Source organism: Lingula anatina, chromosome 2 (assembly GCF_051362555.1).
Source record: "Lingula anatina isolate TDL-2025a chromosome 2, LinAna3.0, whole genome shotgun sequence".
NCBI lineage: Eukaryota > Metazoa > Brachiopoda > Lingulata > Lingulida > Lingulidae > Lingula > Lingula anatina.
Window position 1 is genome coordinate 7,300,677 of NC_141768.1, and position 24,446 is coordinate 7,325,122.

A 24,446-nucleotide genomic window follows, 5' to 3' on the forward strand; every position below is an offset into this window, starting at 1 on the left:
TTAGTTTTGTTGGATCTCATTTTTCGATAGTTAATAAGTTTTCATTTACAATAGATCCATGCACATAATGAATTTACCTTTTGGCTGTTTTCTCTGTTCACTCTGACAGACTTGGTCACAACTGAATTACCTGTTCAGGTGAAGGTGAACAGGTAATTACCTCAGTTTTGATGATGACTTGTTAGTCAAAAGAAGGGAAAACACACCATGAAGAGAAATGAAGGAGCACACAAACTGCTTCATGTGTATGATGATATTCTCAAACCCACCCTCAGGGGTGGGGGCCAGAGGCACTAACATAGTCATCATCAAGACTAAAGTAATTACTTAGCTGTTCACCTTCACCTGAACAGGTAATTTAGTTGTGACCAAGTCTGTCAGAGTGAACAGAGAAAACAGTCAACAGGTAAATCTAATATGTGGATCTATCATAAATGAAAACTTATTGACTACTAGTGAATTAAGCATACTTTGTTTTCTCTTAATTAGAACATATAAAACCTTAAGTGGTTCAATGGGGCCCTATAAATAATCTGAAGGTTCATTTGTCAGAAGGTCTGATAGTCCAAATTAATGCCTGAATAAAGTGTATAGTTTACTGGCAATAAAGTAAAGTTCATCAGAGGCAGATACAAATGATTTTTGGGACCAGTGAAGCTTTGGATCATCGGAACGCCCCCAGTTCAACATATCTGTATTTGATGTACTTATAAAGCACAACATAAACATTATCCAAAAACACCAAAATTAATGTAAAGTTGGTGGTAAATTACTCTTCTCCACACATTTTAATTAAAATGCTGACATTGAAAAGGGTTGGCAACACAGAAATGGAGAATTGATATATATAACGGGGTCTGTATGAAATCTCTTGATCTTAACTGAACACCATTTACAGTGCATCTCTCCATAGCAAGCTTTGCCTTCAAAATGCATAGATTTATCAAGTCCTATATTATCTTTTGATATATTCCTGCTAAAGAAGAAAATTTGACTCCAATACCGGTGACTATAAATATCTGAACCTTGCTGGACCAGGAAGTTTTTGTTTTATCTGTTATCAAAAGGTGCAGTATATTTTTCACCACTTTTAAGTAGAAAACAATAAAGACTTATCTATTTGCCTTATATACATTGAGTGCCTGGGTAGAGCATTATAACTTCTGTGTCTTGTTAACGTTGTCTTTTTTTTTTTTTTACACTGAATTTTTCCAAGAATTGATCCATAGGTGAAGAAACTTGTTGTATATCTTAATATAATACAGTATAACAAATAGTTTTGGTTGGAATGACATCATTATTTTGATGGCTTTCACTTTTTTCTTATAGATGCATCCATACCCTATAATGCTGGTTTGAGCTGTGGCATTATGTACATGTAGATGGGCAAAACAGACACTTGGATGAACTTCAGGATTTTATCATTGTCTATTTATTATTAAGTCAGTGAAATATTTTTCTGTATTCCATGTACTGAAATGCCAATTAATTTTCCTTTTTAAATTTGAAACAGGTGAAGCATAATCACAATGTTTTAAGATAAGTTTAACTTAGAAAAAGAAGAAAAAGCATATTTTAAATAATTACTCAAATGTAGCAACACAAAAGAACATGGCAAACGAGTGCTTCAATTCAAATGAAACAGTGGGTTCATAAAAGTAATTTTTTTGATTGGTGTTTAAGGGGAGATAGATTATGTCTGAGATAAGAATGGGGAAGCCCATCCAGTTCTTTTACTGCTCCTAAAAGCATGATTTATGGTTGGGGTGTATTGGGAAAAGGCAGTGCTGAAAAGATGGGAGACCAACAGCATTTTGAGATCCAGCGAGCATTGAAGTACACTGACTTCATGGAGGAAAATCTACCATTATCTTTGGTAAAAGATGGAAAAAGCAATGGAGCATATTACATGATGGATGATGACCACAGAAAAAATATTCAAACATATCCAAATGAAGTGGGAAATAGGCCAAATGAATGGAGTCTGGATCTAATTTCAAAACCACGCTCTCGATCACTTTGCACCCCATATAACAATTTAGCTTTTGTGCAAGAAGTGGATATTGATCTAGAAGGGGAGCAGCGTTGTGAATTACCAACAAGGCAGAGATCTGTTTCATTTGATTTGGTAGATGAAGATCCATCCAGATTAATTCGAAACACATATGGCCATTGTCCTGAAAATGAGGTGAGTAATATTGCTGTAAGAAATCTGTGATTAAGAATAAAAATTGAAAAAGGAATAATAATAATTTTCTTGTTTACTGTTTGGCTTTTTAATTTTTTTATTCAAAATTATTCTTAATTTTAGTCTTAAGTTACGAATCTCATTTAAGGCATTTATAATTGTATCAAATTAGGAAGCATTCTTCCTTTTTCTGATCCAGAATTTTAATTACTAGAATATGTAGGAGATTGGGCGAGGTCCAGATTTTCCCCTCCTTCAGCATGTCTGTGAATGTGCAAAAAGATATTTAGTAACTCTTTATAAAAATGGTAATTATGTGGCCAGCTGTGTCCCCTGACTCATTTCTTTTTTCTTTTTTTTTTTAACTTCTATTCCTACATATTGTGAATTTCTTCAGACTTGTTGTGTGGGAAGGGAGGAGGTGACTGGAGACACTAACTTGCCCTTTAGACTCTTAAAAATAATTGTTTTTCACCTTGACCTGACTGAAGAGAGACAAACAAATTTTCAACTCTTGACAATGTATAAGTATATGCATAAGTAGTATCTTTATCTTTTCAGATACCATATACTTCAATTTTCAATGACTGTCACAAAATTATATTACAGTTCAACATTGCAACTAATTTCAGATGCCAAGGGGCTATATTAAAATACATAAATCCCTTCCAAATGGATTTTCATCAGCTTCCAATCTAGATATTTTTTCAAATGGTGTCAGACCTGCATTGCATAGAAGCTCTTCAGTTGGGTCATTTTCACGGTTCCCTGCCCCACTGAGAAGAACTAACAGTGTTGTGTCCACCACCAGCACATATCCTGAGCTTACAAATGAGGTAAGGTACAGAACATGGTGTGCTTCTCAGGTTTACAATAAGTTGAATCTAATATACACAATGAAATCTTTTATTTGTAGCATACATGTTAATAAGGCATTGATAAGATATATATATATAAGAGGATTACTATAATTGATTGCATTTGTAATATGATGTAAGTTTATGCAAAAACTTTGTAAAAAAATTCATATATTGTTGTAAATAATGTAAATGATCATCTGCTTGTACATCTTTTGACAACTTTAAATTGCAGCCTTTGCTAACATGCACAATTAAGTTTCCTTATTAACTTTTAATTATTTTACCATATTTTACAGTAAATAATAATATGCTGTATTTAACAGGAACTACTTCTGGCAGCAGTTTATGTAGAAGATGCAGTTTGTGGCAGAGATATGCACTTTAGAGAGGATGATAAATCTGTAAAGTATGTCTTGGACTATTTTTTTTAAATCAAGATTATCATAGATTCATATATTTCAAGATTTATAGATATTTAAATGTAATGGTTTATTTTTATTTTTTATTTTTTGGAAAAATACACTTGGAGGTACAGTGCATGAAAATAAATAAGTTGTTTGCTGCATGTTCAAAAGTAAAAAAAAAAATGGGAAAGGAAGAGCATGGAGGCACATATTATGTTCTTTCAGCTTATTTATTTATTTATTCTTTCAATTTAAATGTTTTTTGTTTGCACTCAAATCTCTTGACCAAATCATACCCAGAGTTTTTGTATGCACCCCCCCCCCCTCAATAGCATTCCTCCATTCAGATCCCTTACTGTATTTCTCTATTTAAGGAGTTACAGATTGTACCATAGACCTGTCTGTCGGTGGATAATGTATATGTTCATCTGGGTTCACCTTGCCCTTGCTCTGTTTGAAGCACCAGCAGTAAACAGACTAGTTTTACCATACTGGGTAAGTGGAAATACAATGAAGGAAAAAAGGGAAATCTATGAGGTCTTTTTTAAAAATTAAAACATTTTTTGAAGAATTGATATGAAAAAATTAAATGATGAAGTTTTAACTTTTTATATCAACCTGAAGTTACAGTTGTACCTACCATTTCAGAATGATAATAGTCAAATATACTATGTATATAAGGAATCAAAATTAGTAAGATTAAATAGCTCAGAAAATATTTAGTGGACTGGAAGCTTGTATATCAATTATATGTCACATTCCAAATATGTTTTTTAATTTCTTTCTAGGGCACTATGGCAGTAGAAATGCTTTGCCTCATTGCCTACATTTGCCGTTTTCTTCATCACAAACGTTTTGATGTGCATGAGAATCTATGGGCTAATAAGAGATACCTGATTGTATTCATGCTAGTCGCTGTGGGTGTCCTGTGTTGAATTTATATACATATTTAATGTGTTTGGTTTGAAAATTAAGATAGTTTGTACTTTAAGTTACTTGCATTATAAACATTGTGATTTATATGTAAAGCAAGCACTTTTTACCATTTTTACTAAAAGAAGAAAAGTTATTTTTTCTGTCTTTCTTTCAATTTTTTCCCTCACTTATTTATCTATTTATGTTTTCATTTTTCTCTCTTTTTTTGGTGGTGGAGGGGGGGGTCGGATAGCTAATATTTTAATAATCAGTGAATATTTTAAGAATCTTTTTTTCCAGCTGACCTGGCTTGACATGGTGATATATGTTATCTGGAACCAGTTTGGGTTTTTTGGTAATCACAAAGCTATCAGATGGTCACGCCCCCTCAGACCAGTTTTCTTGGCAGCATTTGGAAGACATGTAATTATAATGTGTGTGTGTGTGTGTGTGTGTGTGTGTGTGATGATGTATGCAGTATGTAGAAGTTATCATGATCTGAACACACAATTACACATTTATAATTTAGAATTTCCTAAGTAAAGTGCCAAAAAATCTATGTTACTGTATAGATTTTAAAATGTGGCATTTTTTCCCTTTGAAAAAAAAAATTCAATTTTACATCATTGTCTGGTCAATTGATTTGATTATCATTTTCAGCATTCATACAAATTTATTAGAAAGCAAAAATTGAGACCAAAACTTATCCTAGGCAGAAAAGCATCTGCTTCATCTGTTTTTCCTTCATCTAAAAAAAGGCATTGTTCAAATAAAGTATTTTCATTACAGGTGAGGAAAGCCTTTGAAAACATCAAAAGGACTCTTTCTGAGACACTGAATGTCCTGGCAGTTTTTATTTTTGTTGTCTTCATGTTTTCACTACTGGCATTTAAAATGTTTTCTGAGAGGTGAGTTTTGTGAAACATAATGTAGTTGTCTTTTGTCATTGGGCTAGACATACCTTTACATGGATATATATTTGTATTGCCACAGGCAGATTAAAAGACAAAATTTCAAAAATTGATTTCTTGCTTTGTTTTATACAGCAAGTTGACCTACCCAGATGGCTCAGGCTACTTTGTTGACTTCATTGATAGCATGTGGGACTTATATGTGCTTGTTACTACAGCAAACTTCCCAGATGTTATGTAAGTACCTGTATGTAACTATAGTTATCAATATTATAAAAAGTGTTGCTTTTTGATAGACATTTCAATTTAAAAAAAATTTTACATTTTGGTCAAAGAAATTATAGAAAAATATATATGATATGATATGATATGATATGCTTATTATTTATTTTACTTTTCAGGATGCCTGCCTACGACACCAATTCATTGTATGCCATATTTTTCATCAGCTACATTTTCATTTGCTTGTATATTTTTGCCAGTATTGTATTGGCTGTCATTTACAACAACTACAAGCAAAATCTTAAGGTAAGTATTGTAATGTTTCTCTCCACTGTTGGAACGAAGTAGGTATTGTAAAATAATGTATCCCTTCACTGTTCGAAAATCATATGGAGACTTGAGTTGTCAGAGTTGGAAATTTAAAGAAATTTCCTAGTCTTTGATTTATTTTGAGATAATATTAAGATTTACCTAGAAAAATTGACAGTACTATATATATATATGTAAACATTGTGTAATAGATACAATATACATGGGGAGTTGAGAGCTGTTTGTGAAATATGCACATGTGAATTATGAGAGAATATCAAATACACTTAAATGATGTGTGGCTAATTAAGTGAAAGAGTTTAGGCATTCTTGTTATTTGTTATCCAGTATGGAATTGATGAGCCCATATGCTATATAACCCAACTTGTGTATGGAGTTCTTCACGTCTGTGTTGTCCTAATATTCTTATGCAACTCCCAAATACTGGGTACATTTGTATTTCATATCAAAAAATGTTTATTCTAAATGATGAAATCTTATCTTATTATAATGTCCAAAACTTGTTGCAGAATGATGTGAAAAAATCAGTTCTAAACAAGAGAAAAAGGTTGATGAAGGCATTTGATATCCTTAAAGTGTGGAGGGAAAGAGAGTCCAGGTATATTGTGAATAGAGCAAGATGGCATAAATTGATGAAGATTGTAGCCCCAAACAGAAGTGAACTGCAGAGAGACCTTCTGCTGCATGTCTTGGATGAAACTGGGGAAATGTGCCTAGGTGAGAGAAATGACAGGTTTGTTTAGGCTACACTGATTTAATATTATGGATGACATCCTCTGGAGACCCTGAAACTAATGTGAGAGGAAAAAAATGCTTCCGAGGAGTTCCAATCGAGGAGGTGATTTTTTTTACTTTTGAGAACAGACGAAGCTTGATGCGTGCCCAGATATGTCATCCATAAAATTAAATCGGTGTGGTCTAAGCTTGTTTAAAGTCGAAAACCCATATTGATTATCTCTGGAAAGGCAAGCAGAGAGAATTTTGTTACTGCACATGTGATGTGAAAAGTCCCATAATTAACAAATAAGACATCAGTGTTTGTGGTGATTTCATTGAGACCAGGTATTAGTATCTGGAAATGTATAGATTATAGCACTTTTTAACTTGTGCCCAATGTGAATAGACCTAATAAATGAGTTGTAGCTAATGCAATACCTTCGGCAAATATATGGCTGACAGAATCATAAACATAAAAAGAAATGTTTAAAACATCTGCTGTTAATCAACATTTGCTCTTGCTTGATCATAAACTGAAGCAAAGCAAAATTGTTACATTAACATTTTTCATGCTACATATGTATATATTTACCTCTGTCAAGAAGGTTATGCATTTGGTTCCATTTATATGTCCGTTTGCAGTTGTCCATTTTGCTGAAATTTTCAGAAACTGTCAGGAATCAACCATGTTAGAAACTTTTAGGTTTTGGTGGTGATCCATTAATTTATTTATGGTTAATTATCAGTTTATTTTATATCTTTTTGTCTGTCAGTAACATTATGCAAAAATTTGTGTGCGAATTTTGTTTATTAGTTCATTATTAAATTAAAGTCCATTTGTCTGTTAATAAAAAGTGGAGGGATTATGGTGGGTAGAATTTGATGGTGATTAATTGATGAATTAGTTGATTAATTTATTAATAAATTTATTTATTAATTAAGATATGGATCAAAATTTGGTGGTGATTTAGTGGAAGATTTAGGGGGGGGGCAGGTCCTGAATCCCCTTCGGTTTCTGGGAAAAATTACACCAATATTCCCCTCTTGATATTAGAATTTTGAAGAGCTGAATTTCCTAGTTATGTTCAGGTTTTGTGTCCTATTTTATTTTACAGGAAGGAGTGAATTCCTGAAAGTGGCAGACATACTGAATATAGAACTGTCAGAAATAAAAGACAGATCATTGTTGCTTGAAAGATATTGCTTTAGTTGCTACTTCTCCAAACCCAGCAAACTGGTCCAGAAAATAATCAGACATCCGTAAGTTAGTGCTTTTTTGAACCTGGAGTGGTTTAAGTTTTTGATATTATTTAACTCGTGGTCCCACAGTTGGATTGTTCTTGACTGTTTACCTGACGTTGATGTTATCAAGAATTTTCTTGTGGTAATAGCTAGGTTTTTACATACAGAGTATAGTCTGTATGTAGTATAGAGTAAAGTCTGTATATATTCTGATCACTATGTCTTTCCTCATCATTGCCAGTGCTGTCACTGGTGTGTGATCATTGCCCAACAGATCTGCCAAACCATATTTTTGTTTATAATTTTTCCTATTAAGTGTCTGTATATTTGCATTCTTTGCTTTCTAGATTTAAACTGAAAATCTCAAATCTTAAAAATCTCATTCTGTAAATCTAGCAACAAATTTTATTTTTAAACTGTATTTTGAGCACTAAACTCACTTTCCAGATATTCCCGGAATGCCATTGGAGTTATCATCATACTGAATTCCTTGGTGATGGTTATTGAAGATAAAATTCCAGTAATTTCTGATGCCTTGGAGTGGACATTTTTAGTCATATTTTTAGTGGAAATCATTCTGAAATTTTATGTCTTTGGATGTAGACGATTCTTCAGCAGATTCTGGAATATGTGAGATATTATTACTAGTCTTAGAATGATCTATTTTATTCATTTTAATAAATGATTATATTGTGTTTAGGTATTAATAGAGAGAATTCAAAAACTAAAACAGAATTTTGATATTAAGTTTCTATTCCAACTCATTTTACAAACAATTTTAATATGGAAGATTATAAAAAAAAAGAAATATTTGGTTTTTAGGCACTACAACAGCATGTACAATTTTGTATTTTTGTATTTAATTTGTTTGTTTGATTGTTTGTTTCAGCTTTGACTTTATAGTTGTCAATGCTGCTTTGGTGACAAGATTAACTAATGTCATATTACAAGCAGGTATGTATCTTTGATTGCTGCATGTTTACAAGTTTGAGGAGAAACTTACTGAATCCTCTATGATTATGGATACACATAAGGCAGAATTAAATAGATAACAGATTTTATATTTCACATTTATATTTCACATTTTCTGTGTGAAATTTACGTATCTTGACAGTATATGGTTTGTGTAGAACCTGCAGTTATTGAAACAAATAAATACCATGTTTTTTTTCCAAGTTGGTGATACAGAGGATTCTCGGAAAGCACTGGAGTTTGTTCTGATCCTTCGAATCTTGAGACTTATGAAGGTCATGGAAGGCATTGAGAGGTAAAATTAAGATGATCAACATTGGTTGATGCTGCTGTGATGTCAATTACATGATTTTCAAACCAATTTACTGAGCTTTCTAAGACTGAACAACTATCTAATATACATTATTTTCATTTATGTGTAGAGGGATATTTCAGACTTTTGTTGATACCATAAATTTTCCTTGGTAATTCAAGAATATATGCAACAGGCATGTGATTCAGTCACACATTATAAATAAATCTATTTTGGTCTTATATCAGTACAAAGTTTTATATTTTATCTTTTTGTCGATGAATGTCACAGTAATTTGAAAAGGAACCAAAAAGTTAAAGTGCAGTACATCAATAACTCCCAGTGATTTGCATATTTCAAATTTTCCCAGCAGAAATCAAACCATTGCTATGGTGTTACCTCCACAATTTAACTGTTACCATTTCTTTACTTCATTTGTTTTCTGTAGGTTCAGAGTTGTCATCATTACAGTTATGAACATAGGTCCTTCCATACTTACATATGGTGGTATTATGTTTGTAAGTTAACTTGTGATCTGTTTAGTGTTTAGATTTAGCACTTATAACTACTTTTCCGTTTTATATAAGACCTTGCAGTGATGCTCTTTAATTTTTTTGTCTTATTTTAATAAATACTATAATTCTTTTCTGTAATTGATAAGTAGGTAAGACATGACACATTAACATAATATTTATTTTCAGATATTTTACTATTTTTTTGCCATCATCGGTATGGAATTGTTTGAAGGTAAAGTATCTTACAACATAACAGATCCATCCCAGCAGTTCTGTGGAAACCCTTTGTTGAATGGCTCTGACTTTTACGCACTACGCTATTGTAAAAACAACTTCAACGACATCTTACATGCAATGGTTATGATGTTTGAATTAACAGTGGTAAACCAGTGGCATGGTATCCTTTTGGAACATTGTTCTGCTTTGATTTTGAATTTTTTTAATCATTTTTAATTGATTTTAAAATTATTCATTTTATTTCTTTTAAAGATAAGAAACTATTATTCTATCTTATTCTATTTTCTCCTTTTAATTCTATAGTATTCCTTCATTACAATAATATGTATATATATATATATATTTTTTTTTTTTTAAGACCAATGTCCTTAGTAGATGTATTTTCATATATTAAATGTCAAAGCAGAAATAACTTTAACTGACTTAAGTCATCACGGCTGGCTATGTTCAGGTCACAAGCAAAGCAGCAAGACTTTACTTCCTGGCTTTTCATATGATAAATGTTATCATGATACTGAAGTGAGTTAAAGGCATTCTCAATTTATGAAATTTGATTGAAATGTAGTTAAAATGTTCCTATGATATTAAAGTGGCACAGATGAGAATATAATGTTCATGTAATTGTAAAGTATATGATTATTGAATTCTCTGTTGTTCAAACTACTTTATATGATTTTTGTATATTAATCTATAATGAACGATGTGTTTCTTAATTATTGTCATTTGCTTTTCTGTGTCTTTTTAGTATATTTGTAGCTTTTGTATTGGAAGCCTTTATCTTGGAGTATTCTCTATCCAACCGTGAATTGATGAGCAGCATTGAGAGGAAAATTGAGGAACTTGGACTCAACACTGACCGGATCATGTATGTAACGATCCAGTTTAGTGTTAGCCTAAGCCAGATCAGAATTGAAAACTGAGAGTCATATTCTTTGTTGTTCACTCTGGCCTGTGCTCTGCTTGTTATATGATACCAATTGTCCACCAAAGCATTGAGGAAAGAGCTGATTAATCTGCATTTCATTGATTCAATCATGTGATTGGTATTTTTTACCATATAAATATTAAAAAAAAAATTAACACTTAAACAATTTAAGTATTTAAAAATACCTAAAATAAATATTTTATCAAATTAGTGAAAATATATTTATGGCAAGATAATACTGACATATACCAGTACACTTAGAAATCTTATATGACAAACAATATTTGAACATTTACCATGGATAAACATCTGAGTGTAGTAACTGACTTTTACTGGGGTCAGATCACAATTTGAACTACATCATTCTGAAAAAGAAGGTAATTGCACTGTATTTGTTTTTTGGCTAACACTTTCATCAAAGATAAACAAATGTTTAACCCAGTCTAGGCCAGGTCAGTTCACAAAAGTGGACTGCATTCTTAATCTAGCCTTATATACTAATTTTATTACTGTAATGATTCAATCTTTTCAATGGGGAAAACTACCAATCTTTCAGATACATATTTTTGGAATCATTAAAAATTATTTCTTTGTAGCATTTGTGTTGCATTTACTGTATAATATTACAGAACTCCTAAAGCCATTGTGAACATGAGAAGGGATAGCGCTGTGATTAGGAAGAACAGTATTTCAAGGTTAGGGCATTATAATTTTTTTTAACATCTAGTTTTTTGGTCACTCTCATAATGGAAATGGAGACTGGTGAACTTCACTTGTGATGGTTCAAATAATGAATTTAAAACTGGAGACTGGGTTTATGGAAGGTAATTTTTTCAACTGATGTACATTATATATAATTGTGATTAAGAAATGTGCCAAAATTTCCAGGATTTTTTCTTTCTATATTAAGATCCTGAAGGTGTTATACTCCTTCAAAGTGGCATCATTAATCTTCTTTCAGACCAAACAATGGTAGCAAGCCAAGCAAGGGCAGTTGTCATAATCTTGAAATATTGGAACCATCTCAACTTGGCTCTGTAAGGAAAGGGAGTGTTGAAGAAACAAAGATGGAACAGCTCAAATTTCATCTTAAAAAGAAAAGTAAGTACTTGTAAACAGTTGTTATGCTCACCACTTGTACAATACAAGTTTCCAGGCCTGTTATATCTATATACACCTGCCATTTTCCACTGTCACAGTATCCACATACATATGGTCAGGTTTCTCTAAAAATGACTAGACATCATTACACTGAATTTCTTAAGGGCTTGCAAGTCCAACATTTTCATTTCAAATAATGTATTCATGTATTTATTCATATTCATGAATTTACATAATTAATTTCAGTATTTATTTCTTAATTTATTTCTTCTAATTAGGAGTGTTTTGTTAAATCTCTCAAAAAATCAAAGTAGATATGAATTCCCGAAGGTAAATGCTACATATCACAATTTCTTTCATCTTTATATAAAAGACATCCTTTACAGTTCAAATATTTTTCTAATTTAATATTTATTTTATTTCCTTTCTCATCTCATCAGGTCGCAAAAAGATGGAGGTTCTTTTGATGAACATGTTTGAGAAAGAGTTGAGTGACAGTGACTTTGAAGATGATCCTGAGCAATATGAAGTTGCACATCCCACCCAGCTGTCTCTAGAAACTGTTGTTTAATCCACCAAGAATGCCTCACTCAGTTATTAATGGGACTAAAGGCTAAGGTGTTTCAGACATCTTGCCCTCCCCTCCCCCCCAAAAAAAATTACTCCTTATCATGCAGTCCTTTTAGATATTTTAAATCTAATTGGTCAGACAACCTGCATTTGTTAAGATATTGGACGCTACATGCAGGTTGTCTGTTTGAGCCTTTATTGATCCACTACAATCCACTACATAGACACTTGTTACATGTATTGTTCAGGGCTTTTGCGCTAATGATTTCATATATTATATATTTACTGTAATTCAATTAGAGAAATTGACTCATTACAGATGAAGCAAAATTTTGAGGTCTTAAAATGTCCTTTGCCTTGCAAAGCCAACGTGACACCAATCATTTTATTATGCATATCACTCAAAAATGACCCGAGTGGACCAAGTATTTGCATCTATATTCTCAGAAAATTACTTTAAAATGCTTAGAAACCATTTAACACATTTCTAAAAGTTGTCCTCCATTTATGAAATGGTTTATCAATAAACAAGACATTGCCTGGGATAAGGGATAAAATAAGAATATGAGTTGAAGATTTATTTCTGCTAAACCTGATCCAGACAAAATCATCATCATCATCCTCACAACATCATTAATACATCACTTTACTTGATACACTTCACTTAATATCTCTAGTGAATTTAGCACACTTAACTTGATACACTTCCCTTAATACCACTAGTGAATTTAGCACACTTAAGTTTTTCTCAAAATTAAAACATAAAACCAAGTGCTTCAACATAATGTCTTCATTTGATATACTTAAAAAGCATGATATATACATGAACAAAAATGTGTATGTATATGTGTAGAATGCACAAACATATCTTCACTACAGATATTTTTAACTTCCTCACTTACTGAAACTTTTCTAGCTGCAAGAAAGAGCTAATCTTGTGCTTGTGGTAGGATTTCTTTCAAATAAGTGCAATGAAGTGTTGGTAAATTTTAATAGCCCTTCAAAGTTCGTTGGTTGTACTTATACATCAATGAAGGTATTGACATGTAAGCAAGTACTAACAGTTTTGAGTAAAAAAAATGATTTGCAGTGTCAAAACTACACTCCTATGTACATGTGTGGTGGTATGCAAAAGTTATTTCATATCTTCTTTAAATTTACATGAATACTTTACTCCAAGTCATCCTCCATCATCTCTCCCTGACTGGCACTTTGATTCAGCCGCTGAAAAACATACATATCATTAAGAGGAATTAGGAAATTTATCTTTCTTTCTAAAAAAAATGACAAATTATGACTCCAAAGCTTGATCCATTTTAGTGAGTAAACAAGGAAAACTTGAGAGGTAAAAGCTTCATATCAAAATTGATTAATTAACATGTTTTTTGTCAAAGATAATACAAAAATTGAATCAAAAGCAACAGATGTGTGCCAATCAATTAAAACAATAAGAACTTGGGGAAGGGATTATCACAAGTTCATCAGAATACCTCCATCTCTTTATAGTACAAGCAAATGGGGTTAAAAAAACTGTGAATAGTACACACACATCACATTACAAAAAGAAAAAAAGGGTGGTAAAACAGCATGAAAATCAACCTACCACACTTGCTTCTGGAAGCTTCTGTAAAATCATTTGTATCACTTGTGGGGGTAATGTTTGCTGCAGTACTTGTAGCAGTTGCTGAGGCTGCCCACATACCACCACAGCATTACTGAGATGTTCTACTGCACCCTCAAGATCACCTAAAACACAACAAGGCAGCAAAGCTGTCAAATGTACAGACAAAAAGCAGGAAATAACAAAAAAGGCTACTGTCAATTCTGATGCAAAAGTACATTTTGTTAAACTGCAAATTCAACATCAAATTTTAATTATGCTCAACAGGTAAAATACATCTGTGTCTGTACATAAAAACGGCATTTCTTTAAAATAATGGCCCGATTATGCTGATTTTTTAACTCAACCTGCGATTTAGCAGGAATGACCACTCCTGTGAGTTTAATGACAATTGGCCTATATGTTTTTCTTATATTGTGTTTACAGTGTTGCATATATGCTGAAAAGTGAAAAAAAAAGCATAACTACTAAAATAGTGGCCCGATCATGCCGATTTTTGAACTTGACCTGCGTTTTAGTAAGATCAATTACTCTGCATTTTAGTCCTGTATTTCTTTTTGAAAGTTTGACAATCATAAGTAACATGGTTTTCCCATAATGGTCATCTTGGCAGCAGCACCCAAAATTGTGTTTTCTTCTATTCTGATGCAATATTACATAATGGTTAACAGCAAAATGACCGTTAATTTTTAATAATAAAATACACGTATCATGGATTTTCAGAAAATGTGACTAGCATGGGTCTTCAAGCCCGTGGAACATGCCGATTTTCGAACTTGACCTGTGTTATAGTAAGATCAATTACTCCTGTGATTTTCATGACAACAGGCCTAACGGTTTTCCTTAAAATGTGTTTACAGTGTTGGATATATGCTGAAAAGTGAAAAAACAGCATAACTTCTACAATAATGGCCCGATCATGCTGATTTTTTAACTTGACCTGCGTTTTATGAATATTCATCAGCTCTGTAAATATACAGCCAAAAAGTAAAACTGCCTTCCACTTATCATGTTTACAATGAAAGTGCACGGTGTCGGCACCGGCGACGACGGCGACGACAGACGCAGGTGATGGCAATATGTACAGACACATCTGTACATATTTACTGTACTGTTTGAGAACAGTAAGTGACATGGTTTTTCTTAAATGGTCATCATGGGAGCAGTGCCCAAAATGTTTTTTTTTCAAATTTTGATGCAATATTACATAATGTTTAACAGCATAATGACCATCAATTTTTAATAATAAAATATTAGTATCATGGATATTCAGAAAATGTGACTAGCAAAGGTCTTCAGGCCCATGGAACTTCAAAGTTACAACTTGAAAATGCCAGAATGTAAACAAGACAGCACTGTTCTGAAATGTTTTTTTTTTTTCCATTTTTAACACTTTTTTTAACATAAAACAAAATTAACAGGTTACTGCCATTTTTATACGATCAACTAAGAAAATTGATGAGATGGGAAAAATATCAATACAACAGTGTTAAATGTCCAATTTCCTCCATTCTGAGATTCTGAACATAGTGAATGATTGAATCTGACAAACTGCAATGATATGAGTTTATTTCCATTTTGGAAACTTTATTACACAATACACGATAACAAGTTTACCATCATTTTTACATAATCAACTAACAATGTTGTAAAGATGCAGGAAATGTCAAACAAACACTTTTACGTATCTTATTAGTTCATTAATGAGACTGTTAACATGCCTAACAGTTGAATCTGAGGAAATTTGAAAAAACAGCATAACTTCTAAAATAATGGCCCGATTATGCTGATTTTCGAACTCAACCTGCGTTTTAGTAAGATTGACCACTCTTGTGAGTTAAATGACAATTGGCCTATCTGTTTTTCTTATATTGTGTTTACAGTGTTGTATATATGCTGAAAAATGAAAAAACAGCATAACTACTAAAATAGTGGCCCGATCATGCCGATTTTCGAACTTGACCTGCGTTTTAGTAAGATTGATTACTCCTGTGAGTTTCATGACAACAGGCCTAATGGTTTTCCTTAAAATGTGTTTACAGGGTTGCATATATGCTGAAAAGTGAAAAAACAGCATAACTTCTACAATAATGGCCCGATCATGCTGGTTTTCGAACTTGACCTGCGTTTTATGAATATTCATCAGCTCTGTAAATATTAAGCCAAAAAGTAAAACTGCCCTCCACTTATCGTGTTTACAAGGAAAGTGCACGGCGCCGGCATCGGCATCGGCAACGGCGACGGCGACGACAGACGCAGGTGATGGCAATATGTACAGACACATCTGTGTCTGTACATAAAAATTAAAACTATCACTATATGTGATTAATACCCCTGGATGAGTTGAATGTTTCTTTGTCTGAGGGCATTTTAATAGACACATGTCTAATACTTGTCTTATCTATACTTCTGTGTGACCAAGAGTATGGTAAAATGGGAATCATCCAAGTTATCCCAAAGCCTCCCAACCTACCATAATATCAAGTAAGATTCAGAGAAAAGTGAAATCGGAAGGGATGGCAGACTAGCAGATGTGGTGCAGCAATGAATAAATGCTGACACAATTTATTCACTGATATTTTTCTGCTTTTTTTTGTTCATGACCTGTCAATTTTCAAACTTATATACAACAGTATAAATTCACCAAGTTTAAGGTGTCACATTTGTGTTGCTTTCTAAAAAGAATTTTATTGCTAAAAAGTTTATCCCTTGTCACACAGATCCTCAAAAGTTTTGTTAGTCTTGACTTAGGCTGTCATAGATGATTCCCTTTATTTCTTGCTTTGTTAAGATCATATATTTGTTAATGTGAACTCCATAACCTTCAAAAGTACATCAATGCAAATCAATCATCAATCAATACAGTACAACGTGTTGTACTCCTTTAAAACACTAGTTTCAATAACTGACATTGTAAAAAAAAAAGGGTAAAATTTCATTTGCCCTGTAGTGACATACCCTGTGCCAACAGTTCTTCTCCTACTTGCACTTCCTGGATAAAAAATTTGTTCCTGTCAGCTGGACTCTCTAAATCTGGAATCTGACATAAAAATATGACAGGATTAATATCAAATAATGGCTAATTCTAATAACTGTTCATCATAATATTCTATAATTTTTGAAAAAAAGGGTAATGTTGAACATCAAAGCAAAATAGGCATCAGTAAATATAAACCAGATGATGACAGCCATTATAATACGCATTCGATTAATGCATTAAAAATTGCATAGTTTTCTTTCTTACTGGTCCTCTGGCCTTCTTTGATGCTTTTTCCTTGTTCTTTTTTCGTCCTGAAATATGAATTCCATCGAGTAAAATGGTATTACATATGTTTTAACAATTTGTGATAACTTTATCTATGCATAAAATTTATGTAAACACAATTGTTGGTGTATTCCTTGTACTTGAGAAATCAAAATGAACTACACGGAACAATCTACAGCAAGAAGGGCCATAATGAAATAAAATGATTTAATGGTATGTTTTGTTTCGAATGCATCAATGTTGTAATTAGGTTTTGACCGATGAAACCTTTCTGAACTCGTCCTTAATCATAAATATAAATGTGCATGTCTAGCAAACACTGCTAAACAGAAAAATTATGTTATATTCACAATTATAATAGTTTATCTTTTTTATATTTTTCTACAGATATTACTGCCTTGCAGTACATAAGCATATTTCAATACCCTGCCCTTCTTACAACATTATGAACTAGAGGATCAGAGAGGCGATACCGCCTCCGAATATTGTACCACCAGCTGGAGCAATCACATTCGTATAGACCCCCACATACACAAAATAAGGGTCACAGCCACCAGTCTTCTGCTTGACAAGCTGTAAAAATGCAATCAACAAGAATTTTCAAAATATGCAAAAAATATATATGCCTAAAAATGGTACAATCAAAGTTAAGTTCATCGTAAGGTAGGTCAAAATGCAATTTCAAGGTCACAGTAAATTGCCAGTATATGACTTCCTATTCAACTTCAATAGTAACTATGGACCTATCTCTGCCAGTTTTGGAGATAAAAGGGAACCAAAATTTGCAAAGTTCAGTTCATGGTGAAAAGTAGGTCAAAGGTTAATTTCAAGGTCACATTTAGATTGCAAGTATATGACTTCATATTCAAGTTCAATAGAAACTATGGACCTATCTCTGCCAGTTTTCGAGATAAAAGGGAAGCAAAATTTGCAAAGTTCAGTTCATGGTGAAAAGTAGGTCAAAGGTCAATTTCAAGGTCACATTTAGATTGCCAATATATGACTTCCTATTCAAGTTCAATAGTAACTATGGACCTATCTCTGCCAGTTTTGGAGATAAAAGGGAAGCAAAATTTGCAAAATTCAGTTCATCGTGAAAAGTAGGTCAAAGGTCAATTTCAAGGTCACAGTAAGATTGCCAGTATATGACTTCCTATTCAACTTCAATAATAACTATGGACCTATCTCTGCCAGTTTTGGAGATAAAAGGGAAGCAAAATTTGCAAAGTTCAGTTCATGGTGAAAAGAAGGTCAAAGGTCAATTTCAAGGTCACATTTAGATTGCCAGTATATGACTTCCTATTCATGTTCAATAGCAACTATGGACCGATCTCTGCCAGTTTTGGAGATATAAGGGACTTAATGTTATAATTTTGGAGTTACCATAATGTGCCATAAATTTCCTACAGAAGAAATTAATTAAAATAAAGAAAAGGTCATTTTGGTCAAAATTCTTGAAATGGGAGGTGCTCCGAAGTTCCAGATGTTCAAATATGATGAAATAATGTCATTTTTGACCACAACTTGTCTGCTTTGCCAAGCCTTATGTTTTATTTTTCCGGAGTTCAAAATTTATTATACATTACCGTACTGCACATTTTGCTTTCACCACCAATATGTACTTTTTGATACAGCGTAACTTTGGAGACAAAAGGGAACCAAAATTTGCAAAGTTCAGTTCATCGTGAAAAGTAGGTCAAAGGTCAATTTCAAGGTCACAGTAAGATTGCCAGTATATGACTTCCTATTCAACTTCAATAATAACTATGGACCTATCTCTGCCAGTTTTGGAGATAAAAGGGAAGCAAAATTTGCAAAGTTCAGTTCATGGTGAAAAGAAGGTCAAAGGTCAATTTCAAGGTCACATTTAGATTGCCAGTATATGACTTCCTATTCATGTTCAATAGCAACTATGGACCGATCTCTGCCAGTTTTGGAGATATAAGGGACTTAATGTTATAATTTTGGAGTTACCATAATGTGCCATAAATTTCCTACAGAAGAAATTAATTAAAATAAAGAAAAGGTCATTTTGGTCAAAATTCTTGAAATGGGAGGTGCTCCGAAGTTCCAGATGTTCAAATATGATGAAATAATGTCATTTTTGACCACAACTTGTCTGCTTTGCCAAGCCTTATGTTTTATTTTTCCGGAGTTCAAAATTTATTATACATTACCGTACTGCACATTTTGCTTTCACCACCAATATGTACTTTTTGATACAGCGTAACTTTGGAGATAAAAGTCAAGCAAAATTTGCAAAGTTCAGTTCATGGTGAAAAGTAGGTCAAAGGTCAATTTCAAGGTCACATTTAGATTGCCAGTATATGACTTCCTATTCAAGTCCAATAGTAACTATGGACCTATCTCTGCCAGTTTTGGAGATAAAAGGGGAGCAAAATTTGCAAAGTTCAGTTCAAGGTGAAAAGTAGGTCAAAGGTCAATTTCAAGGTCACATTAAGATTGCCAGTATATGACTTCCTATTCATCTACAATAGTAACTATGGACCTATCTCTGCCAGTTTTGGAGATAAAAGGGAACCAAAATGTGCAAAGTTCAGTTCATGGTGAAAAGTAGGTCAAAGGTCAATTTCAAGGTCACATATAGATTGCCAGTATATGACTTCCTATTCAACTTCAATAGTAACTATGGACCTATCTCTGCCAGTTTTGGAGATAAAAGGGAACCAAAATTAAGTTCATCGTAAGGTAGGTCAAAATGCAATTTCAAGGTCACAGTAAATTGCCAGTATATGACTTCCTATTCAACTTCAATAGTAACTATGGACCTATCTCTGCCAGTTTTGGAGATAAAAGGGAAGCAAAATTTGCAAAGTTCAGTTCATGGTGAAAAGTAGGTCAAAGGTCAATTTTAAGGTCACATTTAGATTGCCAGCATATGACTTCCTATTCAACTTCAATAGTAACTATGGACCTATCTCTGCCAGTTTTGGAGATAAAAGGGAAGCAAAATTTGCAAAGTTCAGTTCACGGTGAAAAGTAGGTCAAAGGTCAATTTTAAGGTCACATTCAGATTGCCAGTATATGACTTCCTATTCAACTTCAATAGTAACTATGGACCTATCTCTGCCAGTTTTGGAGATATAAGGGACTAAATGTTATAATTTTGGAGTTACCATAATGTGCCATAAATTTCCTACAGGAAAAATTAATTAAAATAAAGAAAAGGTCATTTTGGTCAAAATTCTTGAAATGGGAGGTGCTCTGAAGTTCCAGATGTTCACATTTGATGAAATAATGTCATTTTTGACCACAAGTTGTCTGCTTTGCCAAGCCTTATGTTTTATTTTTACGGAGTTCAAAATTTATTATCCATTACCGTACTGCACATTTTGCTTTCACCACCAATATGTACTTTTTGATACAACGTAACTCGAAAACCGTATGGAATACAAAAAAACCGAGACCACCACCAGTGTTGGGCTTTACATGCTCTACAAAATGCAAAAAAGAATGGGTCTCTAGCATTAACGGTTCCCGAATTAGAGACAGTTTTCAGTTTTGGTATCTTATGGCCGCTACTCTCGTGAAAATGCACCGATTGACCCCAAATTCACGGATATGAAAGATGACCTGAAGGGTAACACTTTCCAATAATATTATTGGTTAAGTCTGTGTGGTGTCTGAATAACAGGGCAAATAATTTTTTTTTCGTAAAAAAATTCATTTTTTTGAAAATTTTGGCCCGTTTGACATTGAAATAAAGGTCAAAGGTCAAATCCAAGGGCATATTTGAAATCTACACATATGACTTTTGGAAAGCCGTCTGTAGAAATTTTTCCCATAATTCCTTCCGTAGGGTAGATAATTAGCATTTAATTTTGCCATTTTTAGACAAGGGTGCATTGCAATGAGTGCCACACCTAGACCCCAAAACCGACAAAGCCCAAATTTTACGTGGAACGAGTTGAGATTATAGGTGACCTAAATCCAAGAGATGGGTACGGGGGCTCTTACCGTCTAGGAGGAGAAGCGGTAACGGTAGCCGTCCGGCGGAGCCGGCGGAGCCGCAGGAGCCGGCGGAACGATCCGGACGGGACTAAAACCATGTGTACCGCCAGCGCTAACGCTGGTGGTACAATTAATGGTAGGTCTTATCTGGGATTTTTGGGCCAAATTGAAATTTCCCCAAGAAAAAACCAATTTTCTTCACAAATCATTACTTGACCTGCCCAAATACTTGGATCGATGTTTTATATCATTTTTTCTCAAATTTATTTCTAAATGCCTTTACAGACGTTAAGACTCCCATGTCTTCCAGTAAATTTCAGAAGTAAATATTGACATCAAGAACTTTTATTTGAGGAGGCATTATCTCTTATAAGGTTTGAATTGGGAGAGATAAGGATTCCAAAGAATTCCTTTGAAGATGCATTTGAAGCCAAAATTTTGTCACAAAACCCAACCAAATGTCTTTATATGGTATCAAAAAGTGTAACTTAGATAAATACCAAAGTAGATCTTAATAATTTCATCTTTCCTAAAAAATATTTCACTGGATATATCCCTCAGCAGTTTTTTTTTTTTTTTTTTTTTTTTTTTTTTTTTTTTTTTGAAAAAGTATGCAATTGCGACCGCAATATTCATACATTGAACAAGGGAAAGAGAGTTATGATTATGCAATGCTCATGCAGTAATACATCATTTATGGGACTAAATAGGTCAATTTTGGACCCAAATTTTTGAAAAAAGAGCAGGTTTAAATCTTTTTCTGACTGAACGAGTCATAACTTGGCATGTCAACTTTATTTAAGTTGAATAAGAAACTAGCAGAAGTAGTTTAAATGCGTTACTGGGAACCCACGCTCGCTTTGTACGTAACTTTAACTTATGTAATTTGATGATAACGAGAAAATAAATTTTACAGTATAGAAATAGAACTAGTATCAGGACTTAATGCTCAAAAATAAGAGAAACAACTCGTTTGAATAAATTGTTTCCAGTCTTCCTTAAACTGCATATTAACTTTTATGCTCAGATAAAAATGAATGACAGCCAGTATACAGTGGAGAGTAGAATGTGAACGGAGAACTAGACATTGACATGTAGTACTACCAGTAAAGTCGTAATCACTTACTTTCCCTTAGCTTCTGCTTAAAGAGGGGGTCATTTCTGCGCTTTTGGTCAAAGTAAATACAATATCCAATGAAAGCTAGGCCTGCGCTAGCTGCCAGCCCATATACAGCTGATTTGGCTAACATTTTTGTGACAACACACGTGCCAAAATCTACCAGCTTAACGCTAACACCGGAAGTGCAATCTTGCCAAGATTTTAACAGTAAACTAGTGTTACTCGAGACACAATATCTACAATTTTGGAATGGAAAAATGGAAGAATTTACCTTGTGCGTGTTTTTTATTCATATTCTCCTTTAATATATTCCCCTTCTTTAACTTGAAATATGTTAATGGTATATAATTTTCCATTTCAAGAATATCAAAATCGCAATTTTCGCAAAGCCCAAGACAAGGCTAATGCAAAGCTGCTCAATGGGCGCTCTTCCGCTGCACGGCCTCAATGTTGCTTACGATAAAATTAATAAATCTTAAATCAACAAAGCTAGAATTTTCAACAAGACTGAAAATAAAATAAAATAGAATAAAATAGACTAACATATTTGGCGAATTACAATTTATGAAACTCTTCCGGCAAATATGGTTTTCAGCAAGCGATTCCTTTCAGAAAGCAGGCAATAAATGAATATTATAATTAGGCCTATTAGATTTTTAACACAAATTGAAAAATTAATAAAGAGAATATCTGTTATAAGAATTTAATCTCAGAATAAATTATGAATTATCAAATTGTATCTGAAAAAATCTCAGGAAAAGACGACTACACTAGTAGGGCGTAAACAAGAGGCCTATAGGGCCTATAATTATAAAGCGCGTGGTAAATATTCTGATATAAGTCAGTGTTGTTCACTTCCAGGGTAACTTTTGGCATTTACTTTCGTTTGCCATTCATTAAGTCACGGGGGTATGCTCGAACGTACGGACACAAGTTTGAAATTCAAAATGCGGTCCATATATTCACTTAAAAAGATAACAACTGTTCGTTTTAGCCCCCCCTCCCCCCGCCAAATGGGTAAACGATGGTTTTTCCATACTTACCAATGGTTAATGAATCCATTCCTACGTTCAAAGTATGTCCGTGATTTATTTATTTATTTATTTATTTATTTATTTATTTATTTATTTTATTTTATTTTGGTCTTATCTCTTAAGAGATTATAACGTATACTATACATGTAGGTATAGCCATCTAAATGTGTGAAGGTTCACGTGATCAGATGACAAGAACAAATTTTATTACAATTGCGATAACGCTGTTTTGGTGGTAAAACAGAATTCATTATATTTCTATGGGTTCTATAAAATGTATTTATTCTGAAATAAAAAACTCATTCGAAAAGATGTTATCCCTTCGTGCAGGCAAATAAAAGCTGGATAGTATTTTAATACTATCCAGCTTTATCTTATACAAAGTAGATAACAGAACTATAGTATATGGTGTGATCATGAGTATATTCCTTTTTGCGCGACATTTTGCTGAAACATCGCGTTTTGGTTTTGTGATGTAAAGAAACAGGCCAAGATAACCATTTATTTTCATTACACTGTTTTATTAACACAAGTTTTATTGTGATTGCATGTAATGATTTTATGACTAACAAATCTAGTGTGCCACTGAAGAAAGGTTCAGTAACTGACCAAAGTGCGGGGCCAAAATGTTGCCACAAGTTTTCAAACATTATGAGGCATAAAAAACTTTTGCCATTTTTTCATAATACAAGCTCTTTTAATGCCTGTTACGTAAAAATTGATGTAGATCTAAATCTCATCCTAGCTGCTTGTTGGTTCGGCAGTGAAAGAAAAAATATGTGTTGATTATTTTTATATTGCGTTCATAGTGTTCAAACTGCATTTATGAATTCTAAGGGAAGAATCCATCAGTGCGGCTCGAAACGGCAATGGGCCGGTGATGAATGATACAACATGTATGTTCGGGCCATGCAAACCAGAAAGCTCATAATTTGTTTTTGAAGGAATGAAAAAAGAGAAATTGATATGGGCATTTAAAAAAATGTGAAAATCAGATAGGATGTCATAGTTTCGGTGTATTTAAGAACTTGTG

The 24,446-nt window shown here is 33.1% G+C and overlaps 2 protein-coding genes across 7 annotated transcripts; one reads left to right on the top strand and one right to left on the bottom strand.

The window, feature by feature from the left end:
* Positions 1–220: 220 nt before the first annotated feature.
* On the top strand, positions 221–12,964 carry LOC106165341 (uncharacterized). 6 transcript variants are annotated; one of them, XM_087006667.1, is made up of 24 exons: positions 223–406; positions 983–1,067; positions 1,330–1,442; positions 1,750–2,188; positions 2,821–3,024; positions 3,372–3,454; positions 3,827–3,947; positions 4,241–4,369; positions 4,668–4,790; positions 5,157–5,275; positions 5,414–5,515; positions 5,680–5,806; positions 6,340–6,547; positions 7,663–7,807; positions 8,237–8,419; positions 8,679–8,743; positions 8,966–9,056; positions 9,502–9,571; positions 9,755–9,965; positions 10,234–10,324; positions 10,551–10,670; positions 11,360–11,425; positions 11,692–11,831; positions 12,272–12,964. In XM_087006667.1, the coding sequence occupies exons 4-24, from the start codon at positions 1,751–1,753 to the stop codon at positions 12,400–12,402; spliced, it is 2,967 nt and encodes a 988-aa protein (XP_086862793.1). In that variant the 5' UTR covers positions 223–406; positions 983–1,067; positions 1,330–1,442; position 1,750; the 3' UTR covers positions 12,403–12,964. The 6 variants fall into 6 exon arrangements, with proteins under 6 accessions (XP_086862796.1, XP_086862793.1, XP_086862792.1 ...); XM_013543520.2 differs by having other exon boundaries at positions 227–406; positions 1,684–2,188; XM_087006670.1 differs by lacking the exon at positions 983–1,067 and having other exon boundaries at positions 221–406; positions 1,782–2,188.
* Positions 12,965–22,578, bottom strand: LOC106165369 (mitochondrial import receptor subunit TOM20 homolog). The gene is made up of 5 exons (XM_013543568.2): positions 22,386–22,578; positions 17,267–17,313; positions 16,981–17,062; positions 14,005–14,147; positions 12,965–13,625 (listed from the first exon to the last, which is right to left on the bottom strand). Exons 1-5 carry the CDS (start codon positions 22,507–22,509, stop codon positions 13,572–13,574), a joined length of 450 nt encoding a protein of 149 aa, XP_013399022.1. The 5' UTR covers positions 22,510–22,578; the 3' UTR covers positions 12,965–13,571.
* Between the last annotated feature and the right edge of the window lie 1,868 nt (positions 22,579–24,446).